This window comes from Acromyrmex echinatior, chromosome 9, assembly GCF_024713525.1.
Source record: "Acromyrmex echinatior isolate Ae372 chromosome 9, ASM2471352v2, whole genome shotgun sequence".
Lineage (NCBI taxonomy): Eukaryota > Metazoa > Arthropoda > Insecta > Hymenoptera > Formicidae > Acromyrmex > Acromyrmex echinatior.
Genome location: NC_141860.1, coordinates 11,741,518 through 11,765,540, shown reverse-complemented (window position 1 = coordinate 11,765,540; position 24,023 = coordinate 11,741,518). Strand labels below are relative to the sequence as shown.

Here is a 24,023-nt window from a genome sequence, read left to right as displayed (position 1 = left end):
AATACGACTGTCCTCAGGTGAAAAGCCGCACCAATGCGAGATATGCAAAAAGAGGTTCAGCTCGACTTCGAATCTAAAGACCCACCTTAGACTGCACTCCGGTCAAAAGCCGTACGCCTGCGACCTTTGCCCCGCCAAGTTCACCCAATTTGTTCATTTGAAACTGCACAAGAGGTTACACACAAACGAACGACCGTACACCTGCCAAGGTTGCGATAAAAAGTACATTAGCGCGAGCGGCCTCAGGACCCACTGGAAGACAACGAGCTGCAGACCAAATAACATCGAGGACGAGCTCGCGCTCGCCGCGGCCGTGGGTTCGCCGACATATTACGAGTATGGCCCTGATATGAATGTTGGTAAGTATGAACTCTCGATGAATCAAAGTACAGTCAAAGTAAAGGAACTACTTATCTTTCGTTGATGAGATAATCGTAAAGAAAATTCATTAAAACGTTCAAAATATATTATTAATCGGCAAATTTGTCGACATATTTAGAATCTCAAAAAGAATTGATCGATTATTCAAAAGCACAGAATAAATGCGCTAGGTATTAGATAAGGAAATAAGGATAACGCTGGATGAACAATGATCCTTGCAGGAAATATGCCCAAGGAATGCGAGTTGGAGCACATTGATAATTACGACAGGCATGGATCGACACATGGCCCGCATTCCACGTCCCTCCACAACCTGGAAAATTCCGTGGGTCGACCGAGCGTCATAGAAACGTCCCAACCACACATTATCGAGTGTACATAAGTACATTACAATGTTACATAAATACATAAGTCATATGATGGGGTATGAGCCCCCTTCTGCTCGAACGCAAAATGCAATCGTGGAAACGTAAGAGAGTTGCTCGCGACAGAAAAGAGAATGGACATGGGAGCTTTCCTATTCTGGAATGGCAGTAAAGAACAGAGCTTTTGCAAATAGTGTCGCACAAGAAAATCTTCGCAAGCTCTTCTTCTTAATTTCGATGAAATATTATGGTGGATTTTTAAAACGATAAAATAATTTTCATAGATTTCTATTAATATTTTGTTTAATCTAATTTGAAAATTAAATTCTTTTTCTAATTGTGTAACCTGGAAATCAAAAATACATAATACTAAAATAATATGACAAAATATATTTAAAAATTTTATTTATTTTGTTTTTCTTTATTTTTATTATTATTAATTGTAATTTCGATGTTGAATTGTTGTTACAATAATTCTAGGCTCAATTATTTAATTTGATTAATTTTTCTTCGATCATATTTCATCAAAATTTGAGACGATTAATGAATAATTTCTCAAAATAATGAGAAATTATTAATTAATCCATAAAATGATCGTTAATTGTACAATAGAAGTTTAATCGATTAATCAACAAACCGCCTAATTTTTTAGCGGACACTTTGAACTTTGTTGTTTTATTATAATACCGAAGACGAAAAAGGGAAGATGGATTTTTTCTAGAAAAGCTGACGAAGTTCTATCTAGAAACGCGCATAAAGTTCCTTCCTTGTAAATTATCCTTGTAAATACTCGTTTCTATATTTTTTCTATCGTAGCGTTATCAACGAAAGGGAGAATGGTGAAATAATTAGGTTTAATTGCTTGATAAGATCGTAATACTGCCATTTCAGTAGAAATAGGAAGAACAGTCGCATAAGCAACGATACCAAAATCAGGTTTCTCAATTATTCTTCCACAATGCATTTTGCAATTGCACGTCGAAGACACACCATAATGATACAATGAATTTTCAATGACTTGAATAGGTAAAAGAGACTTTAAAGTTGCACAAACAAAATTGAAAAAAAAAATTTACTTTGGCCACAAAAATAGGATTACAAATGCCAATTTTGACACATTTAATCTTAATTTTCTCGGAAACATGTTAGGCCAATCCGCATTTGGATTCGTTTTCGGCGAACAAAAATCCATTGAAAAACATTTCAGGTTTATTCAGGTTCTAAAAAATGATTCATTTTTTTTAAATTGTAATTTAGCAAAATTTTACTACATGTATACTATCAGAAACTCGCAATGATCATAGCGTTAATTACATTGCAAAAATTAACTTTAAATGTATTACAGATATAAATTTTAAAATAAAATTTTGTGCGGTCTTCGACGTGCTAAAATTGTAGGCCCGTGTGTAAAATGGCGGATTTTGTCGGCACCCGTCATAATTAACGTTCGCGTAATAGCGAATGCTCAATAACAAGGAGCAACAACAAGAAGACTCGAACAATTAGTGACGACACGACTGCAACTATACGAGACCTGTACCTGTATATATATTAATATTATTATTATTTCTTATTCGATAATTTAAAAAGAAGTAATATAAGGAGCTCTAATTTATGAATACCTTTATACATATAAATATATATACCTATATATGTGTATATACATCCGTGTGTACACATGTATATGCGTATGTGTACTTGCGTGTATACGCACATACATGCGTGCATACCGTCGTCATCGGTTGGCGGACGGTAGACTGCGCTTTACGTTAACTTTTGCGAAGTAAATTTTATATTAGAGATTTCATTAATGATATTAATTTATTGATGCGTGTGTAAAAAGACGTTGAAACTGTCGATGTGCGCTTCTATTATACTCATGCGACTCGTGTTTTGAACACGATCGGCACACAACTTTGTTAGCATTTTAAAAGTGTTCTTTTCTTTTAGCATTTTTAAGAAATTCTAGATTTACGATAATGAGATCATTAATATTTATCAAAATTTTACGTTGAGAATTTCATATAGTGGATCATAGTGTAATTACGATAACGAGACTTTGCTCTTCTTGAATTTTAATCGCGATAAAAGTTATAGTACATGTGAATCATGTACTGAAATTTTTAATCGCGCTTATTATTTGCATATTTTTTCGGTTCTCGGATAAATATTATATTATATACGTATTTATAATGTTACTGTCTTTATTAGCATCCATGCTTCTATTTATTTCAGCTATGCTGAATCTTTCTTCAACGTTCATTAATTTAAAGAAAAATATATTTTGTATAAATCATAAGTTTTGATCACAAAAAAAAATATTTCTTTATATTTTCATCGTACGTTTCGATGAAGATATTTGTAGCTTTAAATGATCAAAATTTGAAGGTGGGAAGGACAATCGTCTGTAATAAATCAGAAATTATAGTAAATCTAGTCAAAATGTCTTGAAAAAAATACTAGTGCAATTACGACGTTTCTTAAGAAAAATATATATTTCGAAGTCGAATAAAATCTTCGCGGCAACGATTATCAAATATTGCGTACGCGAATCGATTCTTCGATCACATTGTGCTTCCTATACATAGCACAGAAAGTAAAAGTTAGAATTAATGAAAATCGTCGAAATGCTATTCTTCTTTCTCGCAGCTTCCATTAATTTTATGCAAATTCAGCGAATTCATAACTTCCATTAATGCTAAGCTAGATCGAACGAGTTAATTCTAAGCGCAGCTTACCGTACGTGGTGCGAAACAATTCACTTTTTACTGAGCGACGACTCTACGGTTTCGTCGACGCAAAGCACAGGGACGAGAATTTTTTAACAATACGATACGATTTAATTTTTAAACGATAAGAATTTTTAAAACGAGATCGAAAACCTCCGAGTCGTCATTCTGTAAAGATATTAATCTAAAGGACGTATCGCAGACTGATATACACATGGCTATCGAGCGTTTGTGAGATTTTAAAGAGTAACGTGCATCGCGATACGATTCCGTGCGAAGCGAGAGAGAAAGGGAAAAAGAGCGAAAGAGAGTGAAAGAGAGTGCGAAAGCGAGAGAGTGTGCGATTTTCAAGAATGCAGGAGTGTGTTACATCATCGTTTCTAAATTTCGGCTTCCTTCGCAAGATCCTTCGAGGCTTCGGTTCCGCAAAAATCTCCCCCTCGCGTCCGACGTTGCGACGCTAAACAATTTTGAATCCAAAGAAATCCGTTTTTAGCTAAATCCTTTCAGGACGTAGCGGGAATACGCGATCACCCATATTCACCATTCACCCTTATGCCGAAACCGCGGTGCTCGCGTGCGAGATCTTTACGAAACTGATGACCCTCGTTTCTCCATACTCCGAAAATTACCTATTATCTTCATACTATTCACTACCTGCCCGCCGGGCACCGTTAAACGAAAAGTCCTTCCTCGACCTTCCCGGCAATTATACCGTAATAAGTTTAACGAGCATTCAAACTGGACTCGACGATGTATCGTAGATTCACAAGGCCTTTACACTGATTTGCTGATACCCTTTAATAACCAGGCAATGTGGATGACTCGCAGACATTCTACGGGATGTCGAGTAATGAAAAAATATCTGTACAATATGACGTATGCTATAGCGATAGTATGTTAGAGATTACGCTCCAGGAACTCCTCGAATATTGTATGAGGAATTTGTGCTCGTGTTCTCGATGTCAGTCTGTAAGGCGTCCTGTCTTATAGAATGACACTGAAAACACAAGAGATGGAAGACGAAGCAAAACCTAGGAAACATTTTTATTCGAAACTCGTTACACAATAATATCGCATTGCAAGCAATAATGAAAATTCCTTTAGTGATATCGGTCGCGGTTCCTGGTGACGTTCTTCACGACCGAATGTCATTCTGTATACTGTCTCGATTCTCCACCTTGCCTGTATTTTGAGAACACTATTACAAATAACGAAGTTAAAACGGAGCTAGAGGAGAAACCTAGGCGCTTAGGATTTTGAAAAGCTAATAACGAGACGTCGAGAGTGGAAAAAACAGGAGTAGCACAAACGGCACAGCGCGTAAAAAGGCAAACGGTGAAGACCATGTAAATACATACGCTGAAAGTAGTGAAATAACGAGAGGAAGCGATAAGCGAGAGCGACTAATCGCCTCGAAAACAAACAAGCAATATTTAGTTCTTATCATCTCGTAATAATTAAACGATAACGATCCAACTGTACCGTGCACGCACACGCGCGCGTACGCGTGCACGCGCTCGTACGTATTTAAACGACTATAAATTAAATGTTAATTATCCTTACACTTCGTATACATATATAAATATATATATATATATATATATATATAGTGAAATTGTTACGCATTTATTATCATTATAATTATTGAATAGGTAATGCTCAATTAGCATTTGTTTCTTAAAATAAAGAATAAATATATGGCTGTTGGATATTTATATGCACATATCACTACCATACCTACATATCTTGTTATATAAAATTCGATATTATTATAACGATGCTTGAAGTGACACAGAAATCACATTCAATAACGATCACACGAGGGGAAAAAAATAACGAACGATATGAATATGGACATCAACTGGATATATGGAACCATAGGACAATAAGTTTTTCAGCTTTTATTGTAAATTGATCTACAGATCATTGTATCCTGATTCAGTTATCATTTACATCATCATCATAAATAAAATGCCACAGCTGTCACTTATTGTTTCCACATACGTCTACAATCAATCCAAGTTTGCCTCAAAGTTTCCACAATAAATTTGTATTACTTCATGGCAAAAAGAAAGATTTAATTTGTATTATTTAAATTTCACTAGTTTTTTGCTATAAAAATCGATACCTTCGGCGAACAAATCGCACAAAACTGGTAGTCGCCGAAAAGTAAAAAGAAAAAAAGCTACACTGTTAAAATTTTCATTATGAATTGAAGTAACATGTAAAGAAACTTGCTGTTATGAAATAACTGAAAAGTAATGAAATGATTTAACTGAAAATTAAAATTAATTTAAATGTAATTTAAATTAATTTAAATTACATTTAAATTAATGAATATGTACATTAAATTTCAGTAAATCCATAATAAAATTTTATGAAAACTATATAAATTTCATAAAATTTTATGAAAGGTACATTAAATTTTATGAAAGGTACATATGCATTTACACAAATATACTTTTCAGTTAGAAATACATAAAAAATGTAATTAATGGAATTTAATTATAAAATTAAATTGAACTTGTTCTAATTTAAGAGTATATGAAATATCATATTTTTAACAGTGTATCTTTAAATTATCATGTATAAATTTTACACTCGTGTAATCAATCTCCCCTAAACGGAGATATTAGTACGATCTTTCTTGAATGCGTATTGAGAGAATAATATACATTCCTATAGTAATTAGAAAAATAATACAATTTTGCCTTGTTAATGAAAACAATTAACTATATGCATAATCACATGATTTACACGGGTACAATCATTTGAGTATGTTGTCACAGCTAACCAATTCTCTGGAAACAATACGGAAAAAAGGAACTTTTCATTTATAAACAATATCAGATGACGAAATTTCATTCATATATTTCGTAAATTGCTATCACGATTTTATTTAATACGTTATTAAAATGCGAACATCCTGAAGACGACGATGGAAATCAAATATACCTACTTTATCAAGGTACAGGGCTGTCTGTTCCACTCCCACTGTTGGTCCCAGCTTCCGTTTTGGTAGCAGCCACCCTATCACCTCGCTTGGACGTTTTCGATAATGATGCTACTTCTTTCAATAAACTAGATATCTTGTGCTGCATGTTAGAGATTTTTGTTTCATACTCTTTCTCCGATGCTTTCATCTTATTGCGAAGTTCCGTTTCGGACGTAAAGTTTTTTGCCTTGAGTTCAGTGATCTGTAAGCAAAATGTCAGTCATGTATGTGTTTGTTTTATCGTTTAACAAAAAATTTTCGGAAAACTTCTACTCACTTGTCTATCTTTTGCTAATAATTGGCTCTCTTTTATGCTGATTTGCTTTTGAAGATTCGCTATCTTCTCTTTGAGTTGTGTAACCGCTACCACATGATCCGAACTATTCGGATCGTGAGGATCGTGCACGCCGGCCATGCGCGCTGCTTTCGCAGGAATAGGACCATTTGTGTCTCCGCCTTCTGACTGTGGCGGCAACTTTGTTACATCGACTCTGTGTGGTCTTTTATTGTGGCCCTTTAGTCTATAAGAAAAATGTGAGACATGTAATTGAGAAATTCGAATACAATTTAAAACGTGTGTTTAATATTACACCTCGCATGAAACATGTTCCGAGAAATTGTGATGTACACACAATATTAAAACTACCGAGCACAGAGTTACCTTATGATATTACAAATTTGGATAATTACTTTTGTTCTTTATGCTTCGCAGCCCGCTGTTGCGCCAATTTCATATGCGCTCTTCTTTCTGCATTTGATTGCTTTGTCCTCGCCAATGCTCGTTTATACGACAGTGTACACAGCCAACATAATAACTTGCCATCCACCTAAAAACCAAAACATCACCGTAACCGATTAAATAGCATTGCGATAGAGTAAATTCATTACCATGTACCAACAAGAGAGCAAGGTCTTAGTTGTAGAAATTATACTTGATGCTTATTCGCTCTCTAAAAAAAGAAAAGAAGTCGTGACAGGAAGTCAAATATATGGACTCGGAAAATGTAAATATTGTAGCAAATCAAGATACACAGCTACTATCGATTATTCAGAAGAAGGATCACAAAGTGTTGTATTCATAGTCTTTTATGAAGGAATATATGTATTTTTATATAACTCACTAAAAATTTATCACATATTTTGTCTTATACGTAATCTTTTCATGGAACATATTTATTATTTAAAGAATACTTCGAGCATTAAACTCTAAAATCTAAAAAATAAGAATAAAAATGTAATCGCATTACAATAATTCATAGTATACGAGATTTAGGAAATATAAGTCATGTATTCATATGTATTTTCAGAGGAGTAGGAGTGAGTTGTTTCAACGCATATAAGAAAAAAAAAAGAAAAATGATATTAGAAGAACAAATAGATTTCAATATAAAATCTGATTTATATACATATACACACACACATATATATATATATATATATATATATATATATATATATATATATAATACAGTCAGAAAAATGGTCCTTTTGAATATTGAAAGTCAGGAGTATATTGTCGTTACCTTCTTATCTTCGTCCTGTCTATCAAAGGCACACTTCTGCTTGCATTGCTCGCATGTAACTGGCGGTCCATAGCGTTTTTCCGAATTTGTACACCGTTGGCATTTGCTACCGATAAACGCAGCAATGGTATTGCAGTATTCGCAAGCCGATGGCTTGCCATAGGATTTTACATTTTGCTCACATTTTTTACATATGGTGCTCGTGTTACCCTTTCTGTGGAAGTAATTGAAGCAATACAATAATATTTATTCCATTTTATTAACAATTTTTATAAGAACAAAAGTGGTTTGTTTTTACACTTACATGGTTTGCTGGAATTCTGACCTACAGTATGTACATTTTACTACGGGAAAGGCTCCTCTGCATTCCTATATGAACAATTTTTTTTCTTAGATATTACTAGAAATATAATTGCTAATTTATCAAATATTTTTATTTTAACCCTATGGATGAACCATTGTTTTTCACCAACGTCATGTGAACCGTGAGTCATTTATACTAACATCATATATCTTTTAATAAATCATATATCTTCTAATAAATCAGTGTGCAAAATCGACAAAAAAATTTCTTTTATTGTTTTTTTATTTCTACTTCAAATTCTAAACGCTTTTAAACTCAGATATTATATTGTTTGTTTAGCAAAATACATAGGAAAACTTTGTTAAAATTGTGACTGTTCCTTGAAAGATCCACGGTTCACATGCAGGGTTAATTTTTCATATTCTTTTAACAATATCCTTGCCAGCTTTTAAAGTTTATAGTATAAAGAAATATTTAAACAAAGTAATATTGATAATAATTTATAAGAAAATTAACAGAAGAATCTAAAATTTTATTTTCAAGCCTTATAGTATTTTAAATTTGTTAAACAATATTAAATGAAAATCGATCGAAAAATGTTCAATACAAATATGTAAGGTCATATTCAAAACGGATTTTAATGTCTATCATTACAATTTCCACAAATCAATCAACTGGATTATTAAAATTAAATTAACTGAAATGTCACAAATTGATAAATAATTTAATGTTACTGCAGTTGCGGATAATTTTTTTACAAATTAAAATTAAAATCAACAATTAACATTGAAAATGATCTCGTTAGAAGTAGAAATGTTTGTTGACTAAATATAATTATTATTGGCTTGTAGTTCTTTCCTTTTTATATTGTGACTAAAGAATTTATTGCCATGATGTCAGTGAATGTCTGGTTAGTCAATTTAAAGATAATTTCAGGTAAAAAATCCTGATTTTTCGAAGATTTATCCATTGATTAATTTTCATTATTTAATTGATTTTCATCGATTCGCGCAATATTATATGCTTTGTATTTAAGTTAGTATTCCATACGAATAAATTAAAATGCTAACATATTTGAAACAATATTATTTATAACTTTAAATAAACATTCAAACAAAAACGATTCCATAAACGATCAACATAAACGATTCCATCAACATAAACGATTTTTCTATTATGTTCTATTTTAGACATTAAATCCAAGTTTTCTATTGGTAATTTAATGCATCTTTAAGAAAGAACTTAAGCCTATTCTATAATGTATTCTTTGTTTCCTGTTTCTTGTTTTTTACCTTTTGCTTTTTTCTCCTTTGCAATCGTTTTATCAACAATTATATTTTTTGCTACATATTTCTTGTTTCTTTCGAAGTTCATTAACTTTTATCTCAGGCGATATAAAAACTGGGTAAGAAGCAAAAAGACAAGATGTAAAAAATAACAAAAGGCAAGAAATAGGAAACAAAAAACACATTGTATAACAGTTTTATATCCTGCAAACACAATTTTTCTTAATATTATTTCTTCCTTTTTTTACGCTTTTTTTTTTTAGAATAAAAGTATAATAAATTCCAGGCCAGCCTTGAAATTTTAGAGGTTTTCCAGGAATTTGTCAAAGTACATAAAATACCAAGATAAATGTTGAGTATGGCCACCTACTCCGATTTTCCTATAATTTTGTAAATTTGTATATTTTCATGTGTAGAATATATTCTGAGAAGGAAAATTGTCGAAGGAAAAAGTCTCATTTTTTTTATTATTTCATTTCAAAGTTTTATGATGTCGGTTAAGTTGGAAAATAATAATTTAATCAACAAATAAATTCCTAAAAATTAATTAAAAGCATAAATTTTTTTATATAATTTAAATTATAGTAAAGAATTGAATAATTCATGATCCAAAATGTATCTACATATCTAAATATTAAATACAAATTTTTTTCTTCTATAACTTAAATGATAGTAAAAAGTTTCAAAGTTTGATTCAAAATTTATGCTTTTTTAATTTTTTTTATGTGGATTAAACTTTAAATCTAACATTTCTTTAAAGCACACATTATAATTATATATAAACGCGGCTACGTTCATTTATAACTAAACTGATATTAAACTGATGTTAATTGATTTTTAATTAATTAATAAATGACAACATTAATGAGCAGGCGCAGTTGTAAAATATTAAATTATCATTTTCCAATACCGACATCAAAAAACTTTGAAATTAATTAAAAAAATGAGATTTGAGCGATAATATTCCTTTTTGGAAAATATTCTACGTGTAAAAATTTACAAAATTGCAAAAAAATCAGAGTATGTGACGTCATACTGAACATTTATCAATTCCAGTATAATTTCCATGATTGCAAATAATATCATCTTAGAAATTCGAATCTGTTTCAGTTTATTTGAACTGAAAATTGTAAAATTAAAAAAAATATATTAGGCATAAAGATTCGCTTCGATTAAATTTTTCTCATATTTATGTTAAATTTCTTAATTCGGACAGTATTTTTTCGCAAATAATCACGTTTCACAGAACAACGCAACAAAGAACTAAATATCCAAACATAAAAAATACATAGCCTACTGAATCATACTTGAAATTTCTTTTCAGTTATACACGTACATGCACAACATATTTACGCAAAATTAACATTTTTCAAACACGACGAAAATTTTATCGAAAAACGGAAAAACTTCGATCTTAAATAAAGCACGTGATAAATCGTTATATTCCGTAGTGATTTCAATTTGACACAGTTATCTAGAATTTTTTCAATGCTACGAATTCTCCGCGTTGATTCGAGAACAAGGAACCCTCGTGAACAGACGCTCGCGAAGAACAGATATAGCACGCGGTGCACGTACCTTGCACAACTGTTGTCCGGGTGAAAGGTCTTCGAAGGGATGCCTGGAGAAGCACCGGGAGCATGCGAAGAGCGCCTGCATATTGTTAGCGCTCATCTTCGGCGACTTCTCCGCGATCGAGTTAGAACGCGGCTAACAGATATGTGTACCGGAACAACGGAACAACGGGGAGAGGCAGTTGCAACGAGGAGACGCGTGATCGAAAACAAGAAACAAATAGCAAGAAACACAATGCGCGACACCTACGATGCAACACGAGAAGTTGCGAATAAATGTAAAAAATCGAGGATGACAATATGCAGCACGATTACTCCGATTGCGATTATACTTTGGAACCGGTTGTTGTATGTTCACGTAGCCATCTGTGGCTGTCTGCGACCGCTGCGACGGAGCGTTATGGCCGACCGTAGCCGGCGGAGGTGGCCGTCCGAGGGCGCCATCGCTCACGAACATATGCCTGCTGCACACTGGACACGATTAACGACGAGCGACGAACGATATCCAATGAGAATTCTGTTTTACATCGTCATGTGAGAAAAAGCAGAGGTTTCATTGGATCAACTCGTCGTTCATCACTCATTGTGTTTGTCGTGTCCGGACTTCGGTGTGTAATAGAAAACCAGTTGAAATTTGTCTTATGGATAAATTTACTGCTCCTTCTATTTCCGTTAGATTACGTAGATCTAAAATCTAAAGCAATATCCTGAATGGCTCATCGGCTTAAATTTATGTTACAGAAATTTTATCTGTGATAGCCCTAAAGATTGACATAATTCTTTCCGGAGTTCGCGTCCTTTTGAAGCTGCGTTCACTGAAACTTAAAATTTATGTGGATAAATATCAAGGATAAAAAATTGATAATATAATGCTAATCCATGATTTATTAGTTTTGCACATAATAAGTATATAAAACTAAATAATACTCGAATTTTATTTAAAACTCTGAGTTTAATGTTCTATCGTCCGGGTTTGATTATGGACAGAAATGATGAATGTAAAGAAAAAAATTGTAATTTTGTGACAATATAGATCTTATTATTTTTACATTTAACTTTGCTAATTTTATGCATAGTCATTTTCAGTCATCTTGCAAAAAGCAACATGGCTCCTTCCTATAATTCTGTATACAATAATACGTCATAATATGTATAATGTAAGAAGAAAAGGAAAAAATTTGTACAGAATTAGTGAAATATTATACAAGTAAGAAAAATATCTACAAACCACATAAAAAATGTATAACGATATTATCCTACTCTTAGATAACACGAAAGAGAATCACAAAATCATGGACAAAACAGAATCACGAAGTCGTAGACTTATTACCTACATTACCTACAGAATCGTAGACTGTGGCTACGTAGTTCAATATCCAAATTTTGTGGACATATGGAGGTGTTTCAAAATAAGGCGAGAATCCATCATGGCAATTCCTATAATCCTATTTCCAAGCATTAGCAATTTGTAATTCGTAGAAATTCGATTTGGTGTTGTGAAAATAATTTTATGTACATGTGAATGTATTTATTGCTATAAATACATCGATCACAAGCAAAATGCCTACGCAAGAACTTGCGATACCGCAGCCGCCAGCCACCGAAAACGAGGAGAACAATGTTCCCTCGTCACAACCGATTGTGGGCATTATTTATCCACCACCTGAGGTTAGGAGTATCCTTTGCCAAGATTATCGAAATATGAAAATGTTTTACTAATAATCATTACAGGGTTGAATGGAAAATGATGTGGAAAGTGTATTTTGTAAAAGAATATATAGAAAATGATAATAAAATTAGAAATAATACAAGATATGCAGATAAGTGTATTTTGTATGACACCCGTAAAACACTGGCTAACTGCGATATTGTTTGATGTATCTTTTGTTTTTCCTTATATAGAAATTCAGATATTGTCGACAAAACCGCTAGTTTCGTGGCCAGGAATGGCCCGGAATTCGAATCCAGGATCAGACAGAACGAATTAGGCAATCCAAAATTCAATTTCTTAAACTTCGGTGATCCTTATCACGCTTATTATCAGCACAAAGTAAAAGAGTTTAAGGAAGGAAAAGGTCAGGAACCTACGATTGGTTCAGTTCCTGGGAAAACTATCAATCTTACTGCACATCAAAAGCAGCAGGAAATCCTGAAACAAGTCGAACAACCGTTTATACCTAAGGATCCACCAACTGAGTTTGAATTTATTGCAGATCCTCCTTCTATATCTGCTTTGGATCTGTATGTAATTTTTATATATAGATGATTGATATTTTACGTTTCATTAAATTAAATAAAACGTTTATTTTTCAGAGACATTGTGAAGCTAACCGCTCAATTTGTTGCACGTAATGGGAGACAGTTTCTGACCAATTTAATGAATCGCGAGCAAAGAAATTTCCAATTTGATTTCCTGCGGCCTCAGCATTCCTTATTTCAGTACTTTACTAAACTTTTAGAGCAGTACACCAAGGTAAACGAATAGCAATAATCCTGTTTTAAGATTAATGTGGTTTTATTATTTATAGAGTCAAAATTTCCAAAAAAAATTTTAGTGTGCAATTTGTAGAATCAGATATGTATATAAATTCATATAGAAATATTTAAGCACTAAGAGCTTTGATTGAATATAGGAATCTCTTATTTAATTATGAAATTTCTAATTTAATGCATTTTCTATAGGTATTGATTCCACCGAAAGATTTGTTGCCACGTCTCAAGGATGAAGCACTCAATATGGATAAGATTTTGGAGCAAGTGAAATACCGTGCTGAATATTTAAAATATCAGGAGGCACAAAGACGTAAAGAGGAAGAAGAATTAGAAAGAGAAAGAGTGGCTTATGCGCAAATTGACTGGCATGATTTTGTTGTGGTTGAAACTGTAGACTATCAACAATTTGAAGTTGGTAATTTCCCAGCGCCTACAACACCGGATGAAGTCGGCGCACGCGTCCTTATGCAGGTTTGATCATGGCTTTCTGTATTATTAAAATTTTTACTTTGTTGAGATTTAAAATACTACATATGGCAATTGTTAATTAAATATATGAACTAAAAATATTTGTAGGAGCGCATAGAAGACGGTGAGGATGTAGAGATGCAGATTGATAGTGACGCAGAAGAGGAAACACAGACCCGTGTAGAAAATGAGAAAGATCGTGCAAAAGATAATAATCAAGTAAGTTTATTTCATTATCGTATACTGTATGAATTCACTTTAATGTAAATATTTGTATAATATTATACTATGACTTAATATTTCAGGTACAAGATATGGAGGAAGATTCTAGTGATGAGGATGATGTGTCTCCACCAGGTGATACTCACAAATCTAAAGAATCCAAACCACGAGAAACAAACATGCAACCACCTCCGTTACCGCCGACACCAGGAAACGTGGTAGTCAAAAAAGGATATGATCCGAAACAACATGGTAAGCATATTTTCCTCTTAATCATTAGTTAGAATTTTACTTCAATATATCAAGGTTTTACTCTCAATATTTTTCTTAACAGCGACTAAAACTACTCGTCCCGCGGCTCCGGATGAGTATTTGATTTCACCTATTACTGGCGAACGTATTCCTGCTAGTAAGGTGCAAGAACATATGCGTATCGGATTGTTGGATCCACGCTGGGTTGAACAGAGAGACAAACATTTAGATAAACTGGCACAGGAGACCGTATTCGCGCCAGGCACAGCAATCGAGGCAAGTCTCAAACAACTCGCCGAGAGACGTACTGATATTTTCGGTGTTGGTGACGAAGAAACTGCGATTGGAAAGAAAATCGGTGAAGAAGACAAAAAGAAGGATGATAAAGTCACATGGGACGGTCATACTTCAAGTGTGGAAGCAGCAACGAGAGCCGCGCGAGCTAACATTACATTGGAAGAACAGATTCATCAAATTCATAAGGTTAAGGGTCTTCTGCCTGACGAGGAGAAAGAGAAGATTGGTCCGAAACCGGTTAATCGTGCGACCGAACTCTCCCATATGGCTGCTGCTGCTTCAAAACCTCAAGCTACATTGAAAGCACCTCCAAAGCCACCTGCACCGAAGCCTATACCGGTACCTGCTCAACCTCCTCCACCGCCGACAATGAGTATGCCTACTATGGGTATACCTCAGCCGATGATGCCACAACCACCGATGATGATGATGGCACCTATGCCACCTATGGCACCCAGACCACCACCTTTAATGAGTACGAAATTTTTTCATACATCTTGACAAATATATATTTTATTATTGTATTTATTTATATATATATATATATATTAGGTGTTGGAATTAATTCGTAGCGTTTTTTAATGAAAGAATGTTATTTATTTCACATGAGCATTAAAAAATACATTAATGAAAGTACTTCCCATCACTTGTAAAACGCTACGAATTAATTCCAACACCTAATATATATATATATATATATATATATATATATAAAGCTAATCTTAATGAAATAAATCTGTGACAGCTCCAGCAATGTCACCGTTCATGCCAACGCCACCGCCAATACAGCCGCCGATGACATCTGCTGTAAGTAATTTGGAATAAAATACAATTGCATGAACTATTGTATTATAGTTTAACTCTCCTATGGTAAAATGAATTTTCAAAATATCCAGAAAGGTAGGATCGGATGCGACCCAATGCTGTTTTGTTCATATTTCATCTAATCAATATAACAAAATAAATCAAATAAAAAAAATCAATAAATAAAAAAATCAATAATTAAAAGAAATCAATAATTATGAATATATCATGAAATTTCTTTTTCTATTAAACAGCGCATAGGCTCTGTAAAATAGAAGCCGGTAGTCGCATCATAGGGGAGGATTAAGATTTAATTAATTTAAATTTTTTTCTTTTTTTTTTTTTTTGAAGATTGGATTAAAACATCCTGCTAGTAAACCGCTGGAAGAAGAGCCACAGGCTAAGAAATTGAGAACCGAGGATTCATTAATTCCGGAGCAACAATTCCTTGCTAGAAATAAGGTGAAAAGATTAATGTTTATTAATTTATCGAAAAGTTTAAGTGATGAATTAAAAAAATATATACTTTTTTTTTAGGATCCCGTACAAATTAACATTGCTGTACCTATGATGACGGAGAAGGCTGAATGGAAATTAAACGGACAGACATTGAATATTACCTTACAAATAAGCGATACTGTAGCAACTATGAAAGCGCTTATTCACGAGCAAATTGGTATGCCACCTGGAAAGCAAAAATTGCAGTATGAGGTAATGATCATTAATAAGTTTTTCCACATTGTACACGAATTATTACGAAATTCTGCAATATAATTTTCTGCTTCCAGGGAATGTTCTTCAAAGACAACAATACTCTTGCGTATTATAACTTAACTTCAGGTAATGTTATCAATCTATTGCCAAAGGAGAGAGGTGGTAGGAAAAAGTAAGGGAGAATATATAAAAAGGTGACTATATAAATTAAGAATATAAAATTATAATTATGATATATTATATCAATGCTTTAACAATTGTATTGCTCTAATGATTTTAAAATAACATATATCAAAATATATATTGCATTTATTCAAGCTCAGTCTAATAACATATAACAATAAAAATTTATAATTTAATAATAAATATTACATTAAATATTATTTTATTGTTATTTAAGCTCAAGTTCTTTTGTATCGCATAGTGTTCGTGTAATATTATGCTTTACTTTGAATTTGACTGATACATGTATCTCTATAATTATTAAAATTACAAAATTAAGATAGTAATTTCCATGATTTATAAATTATTTCAAGATGTTTCATAGATACATCTTTCTCTAGGCTTCATATATTAGAGAATCACCATTTTACTTTTAAATCTTCAAAAATATTTACAATTAAGTTTTATTTAATTAAAATTGAGGTTAAGAGCATTTTTTATACATTCGTACAAAATATTGTACGATCCTTACCCCATATATGAAATGCTTTTTTTTTTTAAATACAAAAAGATATATTGTATAAATTTCTAAATAACTCGAAAATATATAGAAAAATTCTCTCAAAAAGTACAGATCTGTTGTTTTTGTGTTTACTTTAGTAACCATATCATGTATAAGAAGCCTCTTTAGAACATTATGTTATATACAAGATTTTTATACATGCTTCTGTTCGCTCCGTTTCTTCAATATCTGATCTATTATTTTGCGGTAACGTACAGTCATAGGCTTGTAAATCTAAAAAAACATTTATAATCAAAATATATAATCAATTGTGATAATAAAAAATATTCAAAAATTCACTTTACTTACCGATTCGGCATCATCATAAGGCTGGCATACCAGCGTCAATTCTGGCAAGCAGCATGTAATTTCATCGAAGCTACAATTATTTTGCAATAAACCATGTTTTGCTTGATATGCTGCACCCATCATAGCCGAATTAGCTGCTTCCTATCGGACGTAATTATACAAATATGACATATCTTTGTGCAAATATGAATAATATAATAATATAACGAGGATTAATATAATAATATATTTACCAAGATGTACACTGGCGAATTAAATACGTCGGAAAGTACTTGCAGTATAGCTTTATTTATAGATGCACCTCCCGTGGCAATTATCCGAGTATTACGTCCTTCATAAAAAGAAAAATTATTAGAAAAATTTTTGCAAAATAAGATAGTAAAAGAGAAGCTTGCAGAGAATTACTTACCGATAACAAATCCAAAGTCTTCAGCGTATGCTCTCTTGGCAACAAATTGACCTTCGATTAACGCTCTCACTTCTACTTCTTTTGAACTGTATCGAGAGATCTCATCATTGGCTTTATTGTATCTATAATCTCCTATGACGAAAGGTAGGATCTCTTGAATATCATAATATAAGGCAAAATTGCCGAAATTTCCTCGCGGTGTACTTTCTAATAATTCATTGAAAATCTGCCAGCTACCTTGCGCAGCATCATCCCGTATTCTTTCGCGTGTCAAAGAACCGTTTTTGAAGCTGCAAAATCATTTTTTTATATTATCATCGTAATAATCGTAATATAAATGATACTTACCAAAGTAACGCCATATAGGCCTCATCGTCTATTGGATTGCATAATACGTGACCATCTGTTATAGTTTTAGGTTTGTTCAACCATAGAAGTAGGGTATCACTTGTGCCTAAACTGCAAGCGATATCACCTTCTTTTAGCCTCATACCTATGTATCATTCTTATTGTGAATACAACAGGATATTCTTTGTTCGTATTAACAAAATCGTGGCTGAGTGTAAGAGTAATATTACATACCTATTAATGAGCCAGGATTGTCCCCAGTGAACGCGATTATCCTACATTTCTCATTGAAACTAAATCTTTCTACGAAATAAGGTGATATAGGCCCGATATCGCTGTATGATGAAACAGGGTTTCCTAGTTTTTCTCTCAGTCCTGATGCGCAGGTCTATTATAAATATGTACATTAAGTATACAATGAAGTATACACAATATACTGTATATAAATGCAATTTTACCTCCAACAACATATCATCCCAGTCTTTCGTACAGATATTTAACAGATTCATACCCGAGCCATCCGACCAATCGATAGGTGCGTAATCACCCAGAAACAAGGAGGCAATAAAGTTGCTCACCAACGAGATCCTCTGAAAAAAGAGAAATACAACGGATCATACATGAATAATAACACATTCGCCTTAGACGCGTTTTAGAAGCGGCACAAGCGTATGACGCATAGCTTCGATCATCGTTATATATTTATTATAGAAGCATCAAATCACACGGTGGTTACATCGCAGGAACTTTTATTTCTGTCAAGCGAAATATTAAAAGGAAGTACAAATGTAATGTGAGCTAAACCAACGGCGAGTTATTGCAAATTCGATGTTGTGCATTAATACTTTGGAAAACTAACACACTCATGAGAGAAGCGCTCGAAATAAACAATTGTATAATAAGTTTCAATCAAATCAATCAATTCAATCAATGTAGTCATACGTAACGAATACCTCGGTCGGATTGCCGTTTTCATTTTTTCGAAGGAAGCCATGAGTTTTTAGTAGGTAATACCTCAGTGCTGCAGTAAGCTTCCGGCTTCGTGCGTGCTATTTTTGCAATCTGCGGTCCTGAGAATCTCTCGTATGCCCGTGAACCCGTTATTTCCGCTAATTTCTGAAATCACAGCACCATATGGATAAACGTTGTCAACTCGTGTGTACACTAAATCTAAGCCGGTTACTTTAAATATTTAGCCAATTTGGTCTCGTATAGTTACAACTGTGAATTGTTTAGAAAATTCCACATCGCGGAAATAAATCCTTGTGAAAGCTATTGCCAATAAATGTGCATTCATATAAACTTTAACGTATATCGCCAGATATTTTGGCGTATATTTTTGTGTACGTTGTATCCATCATTATTACACGCAGGCGACGAGTGAGGATAATTTAATACTTACGTGAGGGCCACCCACGATCTCTTCCAAAACGCTACACTCTTTTGACGTACTGGAATCCATCCATATCGGTGAATGAGTCACGGAAAACGACGTAGCGAATTGTTCGTGCAAAAATTTTATTGGGTCCAAACATTGTAATCGATTTCGGCTGCCTTTATTCCAATATACTGTGCCATGTTGCTGTTCGTATCATTAAAATATATCATAAAATAAGTATATTTTACGTTTATCTATGGCATATTTATAAAATAATTGATTTTATTTTAAATATATACGTAAATTATATATTTAAATATATATATTTTAAATACGGCCGTGTCACCTGCGCACAACCAGAAATGGCTGCTACTTTGCTAAAGTCGACGCCGCAGACGCGTAATTTGTCTAGTATCATGTCTAAGGCCTTAATCCACATCAGAGAAGGCACTACCACAACATGAGACTCTTCCTTCTTCCGTATTACCCCTCCGTAAGTTCTGCAGTTGGAATGTACTTTTGTTATATAAACGTAATTTATATCTCGTTGAATACTACAAGTGTTTTCTTGACATTTTTAATTAGTGTACATATATCTTGATAAATGTACAGATAATCATTGTTATCATGTTCGCCATCGTATTTTATATATATATATATATATATAAACATACGAAAATATTTTATAATTTTTAATTATAATTTTAATTTTGTTCAATGGAAAGAGCAGTTAATTCGACTTACTAACAAGACAAAACACAAAATAACATTCTTATATTTAGAGATTTTTTTTAATCATACCTAAATTCTGGTAGATCATTGTCGAATTGTACGCTGGTCTCATGAAGAATGGCTAGATTATCATCAACTACTACTGCTTTCAGCTAAAATCAAATTGATCAGTTAGTCTAAACGCAGACATGACTAATGATTTTTCGAATAGTTCCTATGATCATACGTTCGGATAAACAGCAATATCGATGATATTAAATAATTGAATATAATGAATTCAATTTAATGTTCGAGAAACTATAATTTATTAAAATACTATTCTTCATGAGTTACATATTGTAAAAAAAAATTGTATATATATTCCTTGCATTATTTTTTATTTCATTATACTTTTCTAATATATATATTTATATAAGCCCGTTTCAGAACGCGTTTATAACGATGTTAGCGTGCTAACATGCTATAATTTACGTTACGCATACTATAGAATTTTAGAGTTAAAAGCGCGTTCTGAATACGGCCATAGTAAAAAGTTACTTATTAAAGGATTCAATCTTTTTATATTCTCTGAGTTATGCATACATCAATTAATTATAATATTGCGCTAGAAATCTTTACAAATATATTGTGTAGTTTGAATATGTTATATACAGTGCGACAATCAAATTATTTATGTGCATCTCAATGTTTGTACTCCGCGGTATGCAAATTTTTACGTTGTAAAAGAATCAATTTCGGATGTTAATTATCGGCCATAATATTTCTGTTTCGTCGCATTTTTACGGTTTCGCAGATTATGTTTTTCTTCCATGCTCGTTTTATCTGCCGACAGACTCGTGTTATCATGCTATTAGATAATAGTGACCCTCCTGAAGACGTCAGAGCGCTTCGAGACTTCTCTTCTGACTTGATCGCGTGTTTCCTGCGTAAAATACCTTACGAAACAGCTAACTGTCGTATTGACATACTTTAAGACTGCCTAACGCGAGCGCCGAGTAAACCTCAGCCTCCCGGGTCATCTTTATTCGACGCTAATGAAACTCGTAAACACTCGTCCTAAGGTTATCACTCGCGAAGTGAATGGGGGCATTGATGACGAAGAAATTATTATTAATTGAATTGCGTGGCGGTTAACAGAAGAATTTAAGAAATCGAATTAAAAGCGGATGAACGCTGCCGTAAAATATATGGAAAGTTTCAAAGATGCTCATGTTTAAACTATGCTTACGTGGATTTCAGGTAATTAGCGCCATCGCAATTCAATTAATAATAATTTCTTTTGTTATTTTTTTCCCAGGAACATCCGGGATACTTAAGGAAATGAGATTTATCGCGTGCATAGCGGTTCAGCATATAATAATCTTGAAATGCTTCGTGCAATCGCAGTTTTTCGAAAAAAAAAGAATATCACGCATAATTGCAAATTCTTCCACGTAACTTTTTCATGAAGATGAACTTTTCGTTCATCCTTAATTTTAGTTTTCTAAAACTCACATTATGCATTGGAGATTGGAGAATTATGAATTAAAGATTAGATTTCAACTAATCATAACGAAACGGATGGAAATTAAAATTATCTAACTGTTCGAATAATTTCTAATTCGCAGTTCTCAGTCTTCAATGCATAGTGTGACATGGGCTTTAGGAAACCGAAATTTCGGTGACTCCAATTTTTTACGATTACGAACGTAAAAGAATAAATCATATATATCCGATATTTTTTTTTTTTCAATGAATAATAACTTTGATTGTTTTTATGTTTTTATGGTTTTTTTTTGGTAACTGAAATCGTATATGTTTTTGAAACTTAAAGTTATATACATATATGTTTGATACTTGGTGAAAGCAAGAAAGAAAGTTCTAGTGCAGTCTATTGCGGGATTAAAAAAACTTCACTTCACAGCATTCGAGTTTCGTTTCCGGAGCGAATTGGGAGCAAATTAAAATGCTAAACATATTATCGTATCAATATCGTCGGTGCCGACGATTGGATCGAGTTTCAAGTGGTCATCGAAATAATCCTTACGAGTGCATCAACAAATATAATAAGGATTATTGAATTATGCGTCTAGAAAAAATTCAAAAGGAATTCAAAAATAGTTTTAGAAATAGCAACATTTCTCTTCCGCTTCTCTCTAAGATATTAATTGAAAGCGCTTTTCATTTAATGACACAAATCGACACAAATATCATTTTATCTTTCTTGACATTCAGTAAATAACATAGATAAAAGGATTCTTAAGTCAACTTGTGTCACAAATGAAAAACATCCTATGTATTTTGAAATGAGGTAAAAAATATGAATATAAGCAAATTTAGATATTGATTAACAAAATTATAAATAATATGATACGAATCGATGAAAATAAATATTTATAATTAAATAAGAGAATTCCTATATTTTCAAAGCTTGTGTTTAAATATTTCTGTGCGAAATTATATACACATCTGATCCTGCAAGCGCCAGGCTGTGCGCCAAAATATTTTTCGATCTTGAAACGCAATCATCATTAGTGGAATCAGTAATATTAAATTAGTAATTTTTAATGCTAATAAACAAAGCTCGATCGTATTTATAATAAAGTTACTTAAAATGTATATTTAAAAAAAAATGTAAATTAAAAAAAAAATAAGAGTTATTTATTATTTTAAATAACTTTTTCTGACCTATTTCTTATTTAAAATTCAAATAAGTTTTCGAAACCTATTTTATATATTTTATTTTAAATAAGTCATAAATAAATCAATTTTTTTTACCGACTTTTATATTGTATATTTTATATTTTAAACGAGTTTCTGGAACTTATTTTATATTTTTTTTATTTTAAGTAAGTTATATCAATTATTTTACCAAGCATATAAGAATATTAATGATCGGACATCAATCGTGAACCGTAAATCTGCAAATATTTTATCGCGAAAAATTTATTGCCTTGTAAATGTTTTAATAAATTCATTCACTTTTGTAACTTTCACCTCGTTTCAATCAAGATACGTAACCAACTCACGGGCGATTCCGTTTATTTGAATTCCATATTTAATGCAAATCGATCGAGTGCACTCGAACCTTCGCGTGTCAATCTCCGCGTGTCCCGAGCGGCGAGCATGCGTCATTTTTACCTGCTGCGTGCTCAGGTCCAGACCCAGATACGTAGCCGTCGACGGCTCCATGCTCCCGTTCATGCGTAGGATCGGCGTAGGCTCGGTACGGGAAGAACGTGACAGTGGCTATTCGCTCCCCGCAACGTGTCCGCTCGCCGCTTTGCTACTCGTGGGACTAAGCGTGCGGGCGATTGCGCGGGTCTGTGCGCGGCCCACGTACATCCTCGCGGCGCACTTTAGACGCTGTCGTAGCCGTCGTTGCGGCCGTCGCTACGCCACGCACTTTGGACGCCGTCGTTGCCACGCCACGCGCGTTGCGCTTACGCGCGATTTTGCTCGCGATTCGGTCCGCGAGCGGCAAATAATCCTTGATAAGCTATCAATGAACTCGAGTCGTTTTCATTATCAACGAGGTTCTCTTGTCGTTACGTAACGTAACGCTTCCTCGTCGGATCTGCCTGGAGATTGCTGGCGCGACGAGAGTGAACGGTACCGCGACAGCGCCATAAGAATGTTCGCGTTCGATTTGAGCGCTCGCGCACTGTAAGCTTCATTTTTTCTTATTCTATTTTCTTTATTATTCATTATACTGAAGGAAGATAGAATAAAGT

The 24,023-nt window shown here is 33.2% G+C and overlaps 4 protein-coding genes across 11 annotated transcripts in view; 2 read left to right on the top strand and 2 right to left on the bottom strand.

Moving 5' to 3' along the window:
- Blimp-1 (PR domain zinc finger protein 1) overlaps positions 1-1,446 on the top strand; it is a 42,078-nt gene extending 40,632 nt beyond the window's left edge. For all 4 annotated transcript variants that reach the window (XM_087409242.1, XM_087409241.1, XM_011062482.2 and 1 more), the window contains 2 exons: positions 18-359; positions 603-1,446. In XM_087409242.1, the coding sequence (XP_087265368.1) occupies positions 18-359; positions 603-763 (503 nt within the window). In that variant the 3' untranslated portion in view covers positions 764-1,446. The remainder of the gene's footprint in view (positions 1-17; positions 360-602) is intronic.
- The window catches only part of LOC105149810 (protein FAM76A), a 66,380-nt gene extending 54,773 nt beyond the window's left edge, over positions 1-11,607 (bottom strand). For 4 of the 5 annotated variants that reach the window (XR_015546090.1, XR_015546091.1, XR_015546092.1 and 1 more), the window contains exons 1-6: positions 11,165-11,607; positions 8,301-8,365; positions 7,997-8,210; positions 7,164-7,300; positions 6,751-6,994; positions 6,438-6,675 (exon numbers count right to left, since the gene is read on the bottom strand). Coding sequence is in view for 2 of the 5 variants with exons in the window: in XM_011062485.2 (XP_011060787.1) it covers positions 6,442-6,675; positions 6,751-6,994; positions 7,164-7,300; positions 7,997-8,210; positions 8,301-8,365; positions 11,165-11,260 (990 nt within the window). In the remaining 3 variants the exon portion in view is untranslated. Of the gene's footprint in view, positions 1-5,364; positions 6,280-6,437; positions 6,676-6,750; positions 6,995-7,163; positions 7,301-7,996; positions 8,211-8,300; positions 8,366-11,164 lie in introns of those variants that run through there. The other variant, XM_011062483.2, reaches the window with a different exon arrangement.
- A 930-nt stretch (positions 11,608-12,537) lies between these two features.
- Positions 12,538-17,200, top strand: Sf3a1 (splicing factor 3A subunit 1). The gene is made up of 11 exons (XM_011062481.2): positions 12,538-12,835; positions 13,071-13,401; positions 13,474-13,633; positions 13,843-14,124; positions 14,230-14,340; positions 14,427-14,595; positions 14,678-15,367; positions 15,638-15,699; positions 16,048-16,158; positions 16,234-16,407; positions 16,485-17,200. Exons 1-11 carry the CDS (start codon positions 12,721-12,723, stop codon positions 16,584-16,586), a joined length of 2,307 nt encoding a protein of 768 aa, XP_011060783.1. The 5' UTR covers positions 12,538-12,720; the 3' UTR covers positions 16,587-17,200.
- Positions 16,627-23,738, bottom strand: LOC105149806 (xylulose kinase). Its single transcript, XM_011062480.2, has 12 exons — positions 23,431-23,738; positions 20,380-20,462; positions 19,925-20,078; positions 19,603-19,782; positions 19,215-19,316; positions 18,659-18,790; positions 18,435-18,588; positions 18,201-18,345; positions 17,853-18,142; positions 17,677-17,774; positions 17,444-17,584; positions 16,627-17,368 (listed from the first exon to the last, which is right to left on the bottom strand). The coding sequence occupies exons 1-12, from the start codon at positions 23,491-23,493 to the stop codon at positions 17,288-17,290; spliced, it is 1,623 nt and encodes a 540-aa protein (XP_011060782.1). The 5' UTR covers positions 23,494-23,738; the 3' UTR covers positions 16,627-17,287.
- Between the last annotated feature and the right edge of the window lie 285 nt (positions 23,739-24,023).